This window comes from Rhea pennata, chromosome 7 (assembly GCF_028389875.1).
Source record: "Rhea pennata isolate bPtePen1 chromosome 7, bPtePen1.pri, whole genome shotgun sequence".
In the NCBI taxonomy this organism is placed as follows: domain Eukaryota; kingdom Metazoa; phylum Chordata; class Aves; order Rheiformes; family Rheidae; genus Rhea; species Rhea pennata.
In genome coordinates, this window is record NC_084669.1 from 24,287,915 (window position 1) to 24,304,650 (window position 16,736).

General features: G+C 37.3%; 1 protein-coding gene across 2 annotated transcripts in view; it reads left to right on the forward strand.

Annotated features, from left to right (window-relative positions):
* ADK (adenosine kinase) overlaps positions 1-16,736 on the forward strand; it is a 302,860-nt gene that overhangs the window by 273,417 nt on the left and 12,707 nt on the right. For both annotated transcript variants that reach the window (XM_062580837.1, XM_062580838.1), the window contains exon 10: positions 9,823-9,909. In XM_062580837.1, the coding sequence (XP_062436821.1) occupies positions 9,823-9,909 (87 nt within the window). The remainder of the gene's footprint in view (positions 1-9,822; positions 9,910-16,736) is intronic.

Here is a 16,736-nt window from a genome sequence, read left to right on the forward strand (position 1 = left end):
GCTGCTAGGGAAGGCAAGGATGGCTGGAAACAGAGGAACTGGTGGGCAGTGACAGCCCTCTTCTCCTTGGAGACTGGGGTCACAGGTGAATTCCCAGCCTGAATGTTGTTGCAAAATAGACATGAATTTAAGAATGAAATCAGAAAAAGGAAATAGAGACTGGATGGGTAAAATAATACAGGATAAAAGGTTTAGTCTGACAAGTGCTTTCAGCAGGAAAAACTGCTCTAAATATGACTATTTTTCCAAGAAGCTTTGTTCATTCCTGGCACCCTGTATTACCGACGCTGCTGACGCTGAGTATCAGGCTGCTGGATCTGATCAGATTTGTATTTATATGGAGGAAAAAATGAAACCTAAGTATTTGGGGAGAGGGCATAAAAATCCAAATTATGCTAGGATTGTAGGCTACAGTTAACTTCAGGTAGCTTGTAGACATCTCAGGCATTTCTGAAGTCAGGAGGAATCCACGAACGATACAGACGGGCAGGGGAAAAGAATGTGAATGAAAAGACAATACAAAGCAATGATTAGGAAAACTTAGTGCAGGTATATATTTGGTAAATTCAAAGTTACCTAAGTTATTTTTTTTTCCATAAGACAACTCTCATTCAAAATGTAAGATAGAAACTCTAAATGTGTTTAAAAAAAAAAAAAAAAAAAAAACAAGGTTTATTTCATCTTGGAAAAGAGGGCAAAGAAAAGTGGGCATTATGCCTAAATAACCATTAAGTATGTGTTTTATACTGAATTAGGTCTAAAAGGAACAAGTAACAAGCGTTTTTCAGCGTTCTTCTCACATTTCTAAGTTGCAGTTGAAATGATCTTGCTCTGTGGGATAAACAGAGCTTTAGCCTGCACATCTGCATTAAATACAATTCTGTTTCTTTCTTTCTTTTTTTTTTTTTTTTTTTTTTTTAAGAGCTGCTTATTGGCTTTCTTCATTAAGTTCTTCATAACTTAAGTATAGCAGCAGAGAGTCTACATTTTATCTGTACATCTTTATTTACTTGCCTACTAATCTTGTTTTTCAGATTGTAAACTTCTTTAGAGCAGGAATTGTTTTTGATTCTTCCTTCTAATACATAGAAGCTGGTCAGCTTGACAATAGGCAAATACAAGTAAGGTTTAAAAGATCGCAGATTGAACTTGGCTGTATGTGCCAATTAAAGTTTAATTTTTTTGCATTTTTATTATTGCTCCAAAAAGATCAATTGTTGCGTTGTTTTGGTTTGTTTTTAACTAAAAATAGCATAGCACCAACTTGACAAGGTTCTGCAGAGGTGGAGGATGGAAGATTTTAATTTGTCTCCTAGGTTACTTATTTTGGTTTTGTCGAGCAGCCTGTTTTTATAGTGTTGGGGTTTACTGTAAATGACAGTAGTGTGTGGACTACAAAGCCTGCTGTGTTACCTTTGTGAGCGCCCCCATCCTACAGCCATGCTTTAAAGGCCTTGTTACACAAACATATGATTCAAGAGCTCTGTCTTTCAAAATTGGCTTTGTCTTAACTGCATCAAACTAAATTCATTTGGCTACGTAGTAAATAATGTATAAATTCAGTGTTGCGTAATATACATTAAAATGTATGTGTAGTTATTTTAAAAGGTGGTAGATTGAACATTCTACTTGCAGCAATAATTAGCTAATACTTATGAATTGATTAAGTGTTCCTAGAGAGATCATCGGTAGGGGGATTTAATTATCTAAGAAATGATCTGCAACTAATTTGGGGGGAAAATAAACTCCTTCAGTTTGGACCAAATTCTCTTCCTAGACTAGCAAAAGTCTAAAAGAATTTGATTTAAAAGAGTGGAGTTACTTTGTTTTTAACTGGTGTTTTAAGAGCAGAACATTTGCCCTTTGAGATTAATGCAGATCTCAGCCAGCACTGCAGTGGCTTCTTCTAATTGATCTAAAACCATGCAAAAGCCTGAGAAAATTCATTTAGCAAGGAAGTTTCATTCTTCAAAAATAAATAAGTAGTCTAGAGAGATTTTAATTAAAGGCAACAGAGAATTTACAAATACAGCATGAGAAGAAAAAATAAATGTAAAAATTAAAGGTCTGACCTCTGAGAAAAATAAGATTTCTACATGGAATTCGAGTATTTAAAGGCAATGCTCTGAGATTTCTATGATATATATTCCTAAGCAATGTCTGAAAGAATAATATCTGATTAATTAAAAAAGAGAATGTGTGTGTGTGTATATAATGTATGTATTAACTTATTTTTAATAATATTTTTAGGAAAGGCTGTCTCTTTCATTCTGATGAACTGATTGGATGTATGAAACTAAATATAAATTCTCCCAGAAGAGAAAACTTCAGAACTGCTCTGTAGTGACCTAATGTTCACTCCTTCTCTTTTCAGCCTCACTGATGCTCAAGTAAAATAGAAATGCCTTGGGCCCATTTCTGCCTCCACTGATGACCTATGCTTCTCAGATTATCATGTAGCATAAACAAAGCTGTCATATAACATGGCATTTATTTAAATGATGTGATTTCTGTGTTCACCACTGTGAAACTGAGGTATAGCTAAGAGAGCTTGCAAGTTACGGCAGGTGTGTGTGCCCCATTAGGGCCATATGCTTAATGTATAAAGACGTATAATGCAGTTTTTCTTCTTCTCAAAATCAAAATATAATGCTGTTTTTATCCCTTCTTTGGACAATTCCCTGATAAGCTTTTGGATAGGGATTGCTTTGACTTGATTATGGACCAGAATTTGTCAGAAAAATCTCCCATAGGACAGTATTCTGATGGTCAGGCTTTAGTAGTGGTTTAAAATACATTTGTACGATAACATGAAATGGAAAACAGACATATATGTGTTCTTGCTAATATGTGGGTTAGTGCAAACAGTAAGTGAAGTACGTGGTCTGCTTTCTTTAGATCTGAAATACTTTTTTATTTTTGCGGGATCCACCTAGCTAAATTTTAGGAGGCGTAAGAGCGTATAGGAGCTAGAGAGTATGTGTCAGTGTGATCTGGACATACAGATGTGATATATTCTTTGAATTAGGCACTGAAAATTGGAATTCCAACTGTCGTCATTCTCATTTGTTTTGATTTCCTAGAGCTATCTCGATTTATGTATAGAAATAGAGATTTGTTCATAGTTTCCACTCCCATATACATCTCAAAAGTTACTAGTTTGGGGGGTTGATTTTTAACTTTTAAGGATGCACTAGGGTGTACACTTGCCAAACCAAATCACATAGGATTTACAGTGCAGGAGCAGAGACCTACGTTTGTTAGTATCTGAGGCCTGATGTATTTTTATGGTGCGCTGGACTTGGCGAGTCTGGCTGGACTCGTTGCAGGGGAGCAATGAGCACCTGATGTAAAGCTGTAGTTACGCGAAGGGGATGCGCGCCCCGCGTTCTCCATAGAGACCAGGATGATGCAACTCAGGAGTCTGGTTCATTGTAACCCATCTCCTCTGTCCTCAGGACTGATTTTAATCTGAGTTTTTTACAGTAATTCCAGGGCAGTCATTGTGTTGAGTCAGTGTAACATTTGCAGAAGCTTTGAGCTTTTCTTAATTTTGGTGCCTACGACTTCACTTCCTTTGCCTTTCCTTGACCTTCAACCCCTTTCCTGGTGTGGAGAGATCACAGGAAAATGGTTTAATCCTGAGCGCTACCTTATGTCTTTAGCAGCCGCGCTGAGTTAGAGGACTGCGTTTTCTGGCGGTTCAGTAGGCGCAGTTTCAGCTCTCTCTGAAAGCTGCGCCTCACGGGCAAATGGCAGTAGTCTCGTGTGCTCAGAAAGGCTTTTTCAACAGAGTTCATTGCCATTCTAAACTTTAAACATTGTGACACATGCCAGAAAAATTCAGCAGTTTGTTCTTTGGGCCAGTTTTTCCATATATGTATATATATAAAAATTATATTAATGCCAAACTGAAGCAAAACCGTAGTGTCTTCTGTTGACCTCTTCATGTCTCCTCATCTTTTTCGTACAATTATAGTGTTTTCTTTAATTGTACAAACAAACAATTAATATCAGAAATAAAGTAGAGGTTCAGCTGATGGCATTGGCAGTGATGGTACAGAGAATTTCAAAGTGGCTCTCACTTTCTGTAAGGTGAACAAAACACATTTGGGCCTATAAAAACCATTCATGTGTCATTAGGTGATGCTGTTACATTTTTTACAGTTGTAACTAGACATAGAGGTACAAAGTCTGATCTCATGATGGTATAAATCAAGAGTTAGTTCAAAGGAGTGTTGTATTGACTGGAGTGCGTAGAGAATCAGGCATAAGGGTTCAGTGGGTACACACTGGGTGCAAAGATACTGTTTAGTTTTACATCATTGTTAATGGCTGATGGAGAGGGAGAACTCGGTGTATGAATTTGTTCCTTTGGAGCAACCTTCTTTCCTCTATTAACTCTAATCCTGTGAATCTTACTTTAATCAGATGCTAGGAATATGACTTGTGAGTAAAAATACTCTCGGCTAGATGACGGGACAATGTGTATGTCTGGGCAGAACTATAAAGGGAAGGCAGGTATCACTGGACATCTTTGCATTAACTTTACCCTAGAAGAGAAGGGAAGCAGGATCTGCACACTGTCATTTCCCCCTACAGATACCTATCTGTAGGACCACGAGTAGAGCTGTAGAAGGTTCAAAGTCTTTGGCGTCAGAGTCTTTCTCTGTTTCTACTGTAAATGAACTAGCTGCCTCTGAGGGACAGCTCTTTGCATCCTGGCCAGCACAGCTACATGTACTTGCTTTTGCTTAGTGAGCTGCAAGGAGAATTTTAGCCTGGTAGCACTATCTAGATCTTTTATTATATAAAAATATTAATATTTACATTAATTAGTTGTATCATACCATAGACATACAATGGCATTGTAAATGGCAACTACTGTATGACATGTTTTGAGTAGCATTGTTTATTGTATCTATAAAGACTTCTATATTCCTAGTCATAAAGTTTTCTTGGCTACATATTGAACATGTTAGAATACAGCATCCTTTGTTGTGTGTTATTAAGATACTTGATTACAAAGATCCAAAGCATGTGGCTGACTTACATCTCCCTCAGTATACTGTTTAGCTTCCATTGACTTGCGCAAATAAATTCCTTATTTCTCTGACAAACCCTAGATAGCTACAATACTAGGCCACACAGTGCACAGAAATAGATGCAGGAGAGGGGAAATGTTGGCATGAAAACAAGGCAAAGTTAATATGCACACAGAAAGTGCCAGGGGGTCTGTAATGTTCATGCAGAGCAGCTATCTGAAAGTCCCAGCCTGAAAATGCAGGATCTCATTCTGTTTGCCTTGAAATGACAGGTTGAATCGACACTGCCAGGTTTGAAATACATTATTATTGGAAGCCCAAGTATTTCTAACAGGAGATTCAGCACACAGTGCTCTCCTGATGCGCTGTTATGGCTTTGGACACTGCAGTGCTGATCTGGTCTGAGAATTACAGTATCTATTTGATTTGTGTATCGAATCTGTTATCTGGGTGCCAAATAGAGCAACAGCAGCAGTTTCCACTGTATAAGAAACAGGAGAAAATATTATTATCCTGCTAATTTTAAAAGAGGCATTAATGTGCCAAAGAAAGTGAAGAAGCCTAGAGCCTACAGGCTTCTTTTTCTTTTTTACCTTTTGGAGAGAGGTAAGAGCTCAGAATCATCCAAGCTGACACGGGTTTGTTCCAAATACTTTTCTCATTACTCCTTACCTCATAGCTGTCCAGAGACATTTATAGGTTTTGAGCTTAGGTTTCTATCTTCTGTTTTTCCTGTCCTTTCTTTCTTTTTCTTTTTATCTGGTTTTGGCCCCTGATCTAAAGAAAATTAGAGAGGATGGGGGTGGGGAGGAGATGGGGCAGAATTCTGGTTTGCAGTTGTTCTTTTTTTTTTTACAAGATAAAGCTCACAAAAGAAGCATGAGTGTGTCTCCATCTTGTAAGCATCTGTACTGCCACTATCAGCCCACGGATCAAAAGCTTATTTGAGGAAATAGCTAGACATTTTTTGTATGTATTTTAGGACTCCCTTCCTCATTTTGTTTTATTTTAATACAAAATTAAGGACACTCCAACGTGTTGCCCATAAGAGTTCTGTTACAGGTAATTAAATGTAAGTTTACACATTTAATCTACTTTTTAAGAGCAAGAGAGACTGGTAAATGACCCAGTTAAGGGAAGTACTCAGCCTAATTGGATGTAATGATTGCTTGCTGGTGTTTATTACTGTACTAAGAGTAGACGTGTTGTCTGTGATTCTAATTTGGTTTAAAGACAGACCTGTAGTTTTTGCAGCTATCATCAGAGTTTGATGGTTTCCGTTAACATCACGAAATAGACCTGTGTTCATTTGGAAGCTTAGATTTCTCTATGCATTAGAATAGAAGGAAGGCTGTTTTTTTCAATTAATATTGTTCTCCAATTATTTTCTCTCCAGATTGTTTTACCTGAAAAAATACCTTGAGCTAGATATCCCAGTGCATATTTTGTCTGAGGAAAATAGTTGTCACATCTCTATGTATCTAATATGACAAATTAACAATAACTAAATTTACCAGTGAGCTGATTCTGATTCATCTGTGAATATTGTCTTCAGCCAATGAAATCACTACATTAATTGTGTAATTTTGATTATTTTGAAATCATCATTCTAAAGCAGTTGTAGTCACTGGAGTTACTCAACACTGTAAAGTCATCGACAGAGCTGAATCAAAGTCCCAAGATTTCAGGTTGCTTGAATATTTATTATAAATTTTCCTAATTATATACACCTTGCTGCAGTTTACACTCCCTGTTCTGGCTTCCCAGAAATGATACCATGACAGACTGTGCTGTATCTGAGTGTGTTTACCATAGAAGATATTTGTTGCTTAAAAATAGAACATTGGATATTATGCCCAGAGGATCAGCACTTGGATTTCAAAACACTTATGTAATTATTCTTTATTTCATAAGCTCTCAGAATGATAAATGAAATCAGAACTGACTTTGAAAAGCAAGGCCACTGATGACCAGTGCACTCAGCCAAAGTGTCTCTCTGTTCACTATGATGGATTTGGAAGTTTTGTAATATAATAGATCACACACAGAAATGAAATTAAAGTAACATTAAACTCACAAAAGCAAGTATATGCAGAATCGAGACTTCTGCTTCATCTTAATTTACGCTGTTGTGCCTGGTTGTTACAAGAGTGAGATCAGTGAGAAATGTTAGCTATTTTATATGCTGTTACATGGACCCAGAAAGGTGACTTAATGGGAGGCTTGATTCTAAATGACTTCATTTATTTTGAAGGAAAGAAAAAAACATCAGTATTATTCTGGTGTGTCTTTTAATGTGTGATGTTGTTAAGTATGGATTTAAACAGATCAGTATACTATATTATGCTAGTAGAACTTCTCACAAGGATAAAGAAATATAATTTGCTGTATTGGATATGTGCAGTACATGCAGATGCTAATATCTTTACAATGCAGTATGTCCTCCAAAGCCATGCTTGTTGCTTCTGGAATGTCAGTACTTGAAAATATGAGATTATTGCCCCACTCAAAAATATGTAAAATTATGGACAGAGGAAGACAGAATATATGATCCACATGGCAGTGGAAAACTGTGATCAGTTAAAAAGCTTGCCCTCATACCAACTGAATTCATTGATGTGTTTTTTTTTTTTAAATAATTCAGTTATTTACATTTACATCTACCGCAGAAAGGATAGAATAAGAGCTCGTGGTGCAATGCTTGCCTGAAAGTACTTGAGGGAGCTTAGGGAAGGAAGCAAGACTCAGGAGGAAAAGCAAGGAGAAAGATGACGGTGAGAACTTTCATTTGTGTAAGTTTGCTTGAATACAGAGTCTTACTTGATGCCAGCCCCCGATTATGGCATCCCAAATACAATCTGTGTGCATTATTCACTCTCTGTGCCCAAACATGTACATTTGTATGCACGTGCAAGTGTGCACATGTCCTTAATGTAGAACATCTGTGTGTGGCTGTGCACATTCAGGAAGGAAGCAGGTTAGTTTATTACAATGTGTCTTCAACAGATTTATCACTTTACTGATTGTTTTTGCATTATCTAAAGCAAATCATATGTAGTTTCTTATGAAATGGATGAATACACTCTGCTCTCCTAGCAGAGTTTGATGTAAGACTTCTCTTTCTTGATTTCCAATTCAAATGAATCCTGTTAAAATTACTGAAAAACATTGCTCTTGAAGACTATCTTAAGAGTACAACACAGCATTGAAGTAGGTTTCTAAATAGCTTTCTTAACAGGGTAGAGAGTAGGATGCACTGAGAACTGACTGAAACCTGTTCTTTAATTGGAATATTCATCTTATGTTTTTCATTACCCTTTTTCCTTTGCCTCTCATGGATGATTGTTGCTAATGCTCCCCTCCCCTCCTGGTGGGCCAGCCAACAGTTCCCTCTGGAGGCAGCATCATTATATCTGCCTGGTTCACTTAGTAGCAGATGGTGAGGAGCAGTAGAGCTGATACACTGCATTTCACAGAAACCAGGATCCTTCTGGTACCTCTGCAGCATACACAGGCTTGCCTGATTTGAGACTGTGAATTCTTTATGTGCTTCCCAAACTGGATTTCCTTGTTTGCAACTGTGCAAGGCAGTGTAGGAATGATTTTTATGGTGTGTTCTGTTGCTGGACAATGAAGAAATTACATATGTACCTCCAACTTTTAGCTATTGGGGGGATCTATTTCGATTTTATGTCTATTTTTACCAAAAATCAAAAGAAGGCAGCTCTGATGGTTTTCGTTTTTGCTGGTTGACAGGCTTTTCTCCCCCCTCCCTTTCTTTAATTCCTGCTGTCTGCCAAAGGACAATCTGTTTGCTCTGAGACAGTTTAATGCATACTGACTACCAGAGGCAGAACTTCCATTGGCTCTGTTACAGGGGTAATTTACACTTTAACAAGGTATTGTGACAAGGTGGTAATTATATTTTTATCACGTCATTATGACATTGCCACCTGGAAAGCCCTAGCTGATTAATTAGTGGCATATATTAAATTTATAACCCTAGAACTCTAAAGTTATCATACCTAAGTGGTGTAATTATGTTGAGCTGTGGTGTGGCAGTGAATTGGAGGTGAAGATGCTGAGTATCCACCTATTGAAACAGGTTTAACGAGTACCAGTAGAGGGCAGGGAGCTGCAGAGAAGGAAATACTGTAAAAAGGGGAAATGCTAAAGAAGAGAATGAAGTCATTAGAGTCTTGAAACCAAATCTAGTCAGATGGAGGCTCCTTGCATACACGCATTTTTTTTAAACAAAGACATAGTTTGAGAGCACTTTAATACATACTAATCCCTGCTCCTTATTTCACAGTTTTATTCTAGTTAGTCCATATTTGTTCTGTTTTTTCTAATGCAGCAATTTCTATTGAACTTTCAGATGCTTGGACTGGCTATTCTGGAGGTTAAATCACCTCTCTGTGACTGATAGGAAGCACTATTTCTGGCAAGATGGATTTCTCTTAGTCTTTTCCATATGTCCATATGTTTTCCTTCTGATTTACTTTTTTCCCTTGCCCTTAACATTAGGAGATCAAGAAAAGAGATGAGGCTGAAAATAATTCTGAAAATGTCCACAACAAATAGCTTGATCAGCTGTAGCTACATATTCCTGTGCAGTAGATACAGACTGAATTATAAGCCAAATTTATTTTTATCCAAATTATTAGGTTAAAGATCAGTGTTTCAGTTTTGAACTGCTTTGCTCTTCAATGTTTATTTTGCTTTTCTAAGTCATATTTACAAATAACTGATGTTTTATTCTCTTCTTCCATTGTAGAAAATGAAGTAGCTACTTTCCCTGTGTTGGTGAGTGATCAGAGTGAAATTGTAGATACCAATGGAGCTGGAGATGCATTTGTTGGAGGTACTTGTTACTTTACTCTCTTGTTCAGAGATTTAACTGTTACTCTCTCTATATAAAAATGACCATTTTTTCACACAACTATCTTTTAGAAGGAGCTTCACGTTTTTAGGGCTTTCCTCTGCATCCTGAAGTTAGGTGATTTAGTTAAGTTCTGATTTTCAAAGGAAAAGTGTGTTCTGGTACTTTAAAGAGAATATGCCATTATGCTATACCCTGGTCGTTTCCATGAAATTAATTGTATCTGCCAGACTGTTGCATAAACAAGCTGCATCAAGTAGTATATGGTATACAGAAATCCCTCCTGGCTTAAATGTTAACACATTGTTGTTCTTAAAACAGGTTGTAGTGAATATTAAACAGTATGTTAATAAGTGAGCATAACGTCTTCTGATCTTGTCAATTTTTGTGGAACATCTGCTTCCAATACAATTATTTGGACATCAGAAAAGAACACAAAGGGTTAATTTGTTAAAACAAACCCAGAAAATATCTGGCATTGCTTAATATCCATTTGCAAACTTACTATTTTTTTTGGCACAAGCTCTGAGGAAAAAAGAGGATGTTATGTCTATGCCTGTTTTAAAAAATGATTCATATAAGCCAAAAACCAATCTAATCCAAAAGTTCTGTCATTCATTGTAACCTTCATACATGTAGTTCTGTGATACACTATTGCATCCTGAACACTCTAATACCCCATTGTAAAGTAGTAGCTTTAAGAAGCTCTGTTAGTCACTAATTTACTGGAAACATTACTAAAGGGACGTTATAAATAATCTCAGCCATGAAGCTATGAAGGGGATAACAGGCAGTGTGTTACCCAAATTAAAGCATCAGAATTGGGCCCAGCTTCAAGAAAGGGTTCAACATAAACTTAGTCCTAAGCATGTGAATAATTCCAGCCTTGCTCAGTACATCACTTAAACCCATGATAAATTTTCAGTATTTGCTTGAATCTGGATGAAAATTGGAATGTGATTATTCATCTGCTTCAGCGCTTTTCTGCATCAAAAAGGACAGAAATAGAAGGAAGCACTTTAGGTCATGTTATCCATACACCTTTTAGCGCACACTTGTCACTCTCTATTGTTCCTAAATAACATACAGGACTAAATTTGAACCAGTAAATAAAAAATGACTGTAAAAATGACTGTAAAATAAAAAAGATCTTGTCCCTGTATACATGTGCTCCGTGTATCAGCTGTGCCAGTAAGCTGCAGTTCTCGTCATGGAAACAGAGAAAAGATCTTGCCAATTTTATTTTCAGGTCCTGAAAGTGAAATAGTAATGGATAGTGCACAGGTGGGCAATATGGTAGAGACCAATCAAGCTTTGCCTCAGCAGAGAGCAGCTTTTGGCGTATCTGCCATATTTATCTCAGGTTGTATTTATTCTCAGTTCTTCAGTTTTCAGCCATTAAATCAACTTTTGGAAATCAGAACTTTTCTTTTAATAAGCCTACTTCTGTTCTTTCTTAGTTTAGCTGTAGGAAGATTATCATGACTAAATCATGAAGTTTTAAGAACTGACTGGTCTCTCATAACCCTCTTTAAACAATGTCCTTTTCGCTGATACAGCAATAGCTGCTGTTTTTCTGTAGAAGGACTAAACTTTGATGTTAGTAATTACTCAGAACATACTGAATAGATTCATTAATATAAGCCAAATCAAACTCTCTTCCAAATTGCTGCCTTCAACACTACCGGCAGGAGCTCGGGTATATCTCATCAGGCAGGTCTTAGGTCCATTGTGAAATTCCTTTCTCCAAGCATCAAATGGCAGATTTCAACAGTCTGAAGGAAAATGATGGGGGAAATGCTAAACTCCCTGGGAAGGAAGTGGGAAAAAATAGATGAAAACTACTTCTAAAAGATTAACTCCCCATTTACATTCAAGTCTGTTGAGATAGCCCACCTGGGTGCAGCAAGCTTCAGTGTCTTTGGGGAAATCTTAACAAAGCTCCTGTATTGTGGCTTATGATTTTCCTCAATTCTCCTACAAATAGCACTGAGGCATCAGATGTTTTCTGCATGGAGCACAAGTGCAGTGCAGGCCAGTGATAGCATGATCCTGTATGTTTATCCCCTGATAGCAGGTAAGGAAAGGATCACAGCTAGTTTTCCTTCTATAATGTCAGTTGGCTCAGCAGTTGCAAAGCTATCTGAAATCTGAATTAAAGCTCTGCCTGAGTAGCCAACATGCACTTAGGTTCTCATTGCACGATATTTCACTCTGCTATTACTCAGAAACTAGTATGAGCTTTTGAATATCTATAGTTCTCCCATTAGTTTCTGAGATATCCTAGTTCCCTTCTGTCACTCCATAAATAATAAGTTGTTCATTTATTCTCCTCAGAGTACAGATTTTCCTGAGTTTAGTCCAGATGGGAGATTTGGGAGTCGTAACAGTCTAGGTACACAGCTGATTCTATATACTGTGGTTACTGTGGTCTCCTTCTTCATGGAGTCATTTCATTTTCCTTCCCATATGCAGGAAATAGGATACTGGACAATATAGGCTTTGATTTGGTCTGTGTTTCATTTGAGGGGAATGTCTGTATTTTATCTATATCACACTTTTCATACATTTTCAAAGTATGTATTTGCAACAGGAAAAGTTTTTTTATTGTCTCCTTACCAGAAAGTCCTACACAGTAATGTTGGTAATATTACTCAGCATATGTTGATTTTTTTTATCAGATTGTTACTACCCGGGCAACGGTACACATAATACTCTGACTCTACCTTTAGGGTCTTTGTAGTAAAATGTTTCAGAATTCATCCCTTAACTCAAAAATGCACTTTGTGGTATAATATACTTTTCTGGAAACATAGCTTCTTTATTCAAACAGTAGAGAACAAGAGTCCCTCGGCAAAGCTTCCCTTACTTCTCCGGGACTGGCAAATTAACGTGACTGAATGGTGGTCTTGTTGGAGCAAATGTCTTGGCTGAGAAGGGAAAGTGGAATATAATGAGAACTAACCCCATCAAGCAGGGTTTATTTTACATTAGCAGGTCAGGTTTGTTAGACTTTATCATATTTTGAAAGGTCTTTCACTGAGGCACTTTCTTCCAGAGGTATAACTCACAAGATTGTAAGGAAATTCCATCTCAATGATTATGCCAACTTGGCAAATTACTCCTCATATATTTCTCCATGTGAAAGTGGAAAATAAGAAATCTGTTTTTTTTCCTAGAACCTATCTAACTACTGGAGGTCATTAAGCTTAAAAATGAAAAAACTCAAAGAAGTTTCTGGGCACTTGTAACTCTGAGTTGGTTCATGAGTTCAGCAGTTCTGTACGTGAAGGCCCTGGCCTCCGAGTAGAACCAGCTCACTCCCGCAGCTAGCAAAAGGGAATCAGCTGGAATCTCTAGCTACAGTGTGTTTTTATTAAGTTGGGATCAGAAATATCTCTGAATTTCTTACCTCATACTGCAGGCATCATCAGCTGCCACTCAGGCTGGTGCAATGCATGAATGAGAAATTAGATTTTAAAATTGCTGGAGGTATCATTATCCTAAAAATACTCCTCTAAACAATACTATCAGACTCCTGCCTTTATTGCTTTTCAACAACACTGATTCCTGTTAGAAGTTTAGCAATAACAATTTGCCTTGTAACATCTCAACACCTCTTGTGGATTCCAGGGGCACCACGGATTTCCAGTTACAAATCCCTGAAATACCCATAAATTAAAGTTTTAATTCCACTCTGGGGTTCTGATGACATTGACAGATGACATGAGCTTTGCTAACATGGCTTATATCACAAGAGTCCTTTTAATGGAATTACAGCCTTATTTGTAGAGTTTGGGGAGCGTTCTCTTATTCTTTATTAAATTGGCATTTATTGGTTACTAGTTGGTCCCATTCTCAACCTCTGCAATCATGATGCTCAAAGCCCATTTAATGGCTATGCATATATTGAAACATAGGCAGTTTTACCATCTTATGCTTTCCTTTATGCCATCGTGCTCTCCTTAGCCATCATAGTTCTGCCTCCTGTTTGGACTCCTCTTTTTCATTGCCACAGTAATAAATGAAAACAATAAGAATCTTTTATGATGGTTACTGTCATTGTTCCCTGCCAAGTCCCCCTCTAGAATATGTCTACTAAGTGGAACTGAGTAGAAATTCATAATAAATGAATGGAAGAAAGTATAAAATCAATATGTTCCTCCAGGTTCTGTCAATATATTTCTTTGCTAATCTAATATGATTTAGTCGTATACTGTAAGAAAAGTGCTAGAGTATGAGATGTAACTGCAGATCATTTTAAAGTAGTGTAATGAAGCAGCAACAGAATGTGCACAGTAAGTATGTGTTAGTATCGCCGTGCTATAAAGATATTACACCTTTCACAAGGACAAGAAATTGTACACTCTGAGGAGCTCTTCCTTGGGCATTGTAAGGTGCCCAGTACCAGCTCATAGCAATTTGCCTCTGTCAGTGTCAAAGCTGAGGTCAACAGCTCAAACCACCTGTCAATTTAAAAATCCCATTGACAGCTTTCATGTAGAGAAGGACCTTGGAAAGCTACATAGAGAAATTTTTTGCTGCACACACTTACAGAATAAACAGTTCTCCCTCCTCCTCTTCTGAAAGATGGTGCGAGTCTTAGGAGGTGCCCGGCTGCTGTCCCAGCTGCTGGAGAACCACTCTGCTAGAAGTCAGGGTCAGGAACAAAAGCAGAGTTGTCTTCGGTCCCGTGTCTTTGAGTGAGCGTGCCTCATGGCATCCCTGTCTTTTCTTTGGAGACCACAGAGCTTAGTGGAGATACTTTCCTCCTTTTGGTTATGTTCCTGTGGCCAAACTGGCTAAATTGAGCCCTCCCCTCATCTTTAATACAGAGGTTAATCCTAAACGTTATTTTTTTTTCCATCTTAATCTAAACATCTACAAATTAAATCAAGACCTTGGACTCCTAAGATTTTGCCCGAGGGTCATCACATTGTTCAAATCTGAGCCTGCTTTTGTGAGGTAAATGCCAATGACTTTCTGTAGATTGGTATCTTGCTTTGCTTTCAGAGTTCAGTAATACTTAGTATATTTCTGTGTTATTGAAATGTTAAAATATTATCCTGAATTTCTTCAAATATATTATACACATGTATATACATTTATAAAAACACAATGCAAGAAATATAAATATAGGCTTGCAAAAGACCCACAGTGAAGAGTATCGCTGCCAAGAGGAGTTGTTTTGTAGCATATCAATTAGAACAAATGTACTATTACATTTGTTCAAGAAACCATTTTTAAGGAAGATCTGATTCTGTTTTCTGAGTACACTACCATAAATCTGGAATACTTTCACAGAAACCAGTTGATTTATAGAAGTGTAATATTGATGAAAATGAAAACAGAATTAAATCCAATATATTAATGCTTCTGCTCTGCAAAATCCATCATTTATGGAAGGAATCTAAGGACCTTTCTTTTAAAAAAATAAAAGCATCAAGAGGGGACTTACCACAATCTGAGTTGGCCCTGCCTTAAGCCAGGGGTGGGGGCAGGTGATCTCTGGAGGTCCCTTCCAATCTAAATTGTAGTGTGATTCTGTGATTTGTAAACCTATAGGAATCAGATGCCCAGATGTCATTTTCAGCTCCTCTGAAAACTCACTCTCTGTCGTCTTCTGAGGGCAATGTTGGTGGTTAGAGAGTAGAAGCTGACTGAATTATAAAATGAGGATTTTACAATGGGAATTTCATCTTCTTACAACAAATCTGATAAAGGACTAAGTACTGTATTCATGACTTAGACTAGTAAGTCCCTTATGTATTTCAAGTGAAGGAGTTGTGTGGATGGAGGTAGGTGCATGCATGTGAGAAATGAAATACATACTTTTGGATAAATATTGCATGGCTACACCAGGAGTGCTCAACAAGACAAAAATTTCTAATAATGCAATCAACAGAGGCCGATAATTTGAATGGTTTGAGAGAACACTAAATTATGAGTGAGCTTGTGGCTGTATTAGAAGGAAAATTCCTTAATGAATTTATAGGTCTCTCTTAAGATTGTGAAAGGAACTGTTTTCACAAAAAATACTGCAGGGAAATGGAATATTCCTTCTCTTTGTTTTATTTTCATCTCTATTTGAATGTCTCTTGTAAGAGCTGCCCTTCCTCCAATACTTGCAGCCCCCAAAGTATTTCTTCAAATCAGATTTCAAGGGACTAGGAATAGTTCTTTATTGAACAGCAGGAGTGTGATATCAGAAGCTATTTAATCCACTTACAGTGGTCTTTAGTTTGTATGGGATTTTTATACTTGTTTACGATACCTTGGGAAATTGTCACCAATTCTTAATCACATTTGATAGAGAGAAGTACATTGGTTAAAATGTCACTGCTGTGAAATACTGCCCTCTGATAATACCAGAGCCCTGAGATGCGACTTGATTTGCCAGCTGACAGTGAGCGATATTTTTTGTTTGGTGATATCAATTAAATACATATGGATAGGTAACTTACTGTGGCTTATTTCTGCTATAAAATTTATCTTTGTGAGTGAAGAGACAAGGGGATACTACTTTGAATTGTTCTGTCTTTTCTTTGAAGTGAAGATAAATGTTATAACAGAGATCAGCACTCTCATAGTCTTCATTTATACAACATGGGCGGCTAATTGCCTCTGAGCAATCCTGTTGTTACTGAAATCATGGCTGATGAGATACGAAGTTTTGAAATAAAAATACCTTCTTAATGTCATCAGTGTTTTGAGTGACAACCCATTTTGCCCATCTTTAATTCTTCTGCTGTATAAGCTGCAAACACAAGTATAATAGCTGAGCTGCAGATAGGGCATCAATCTTTGCT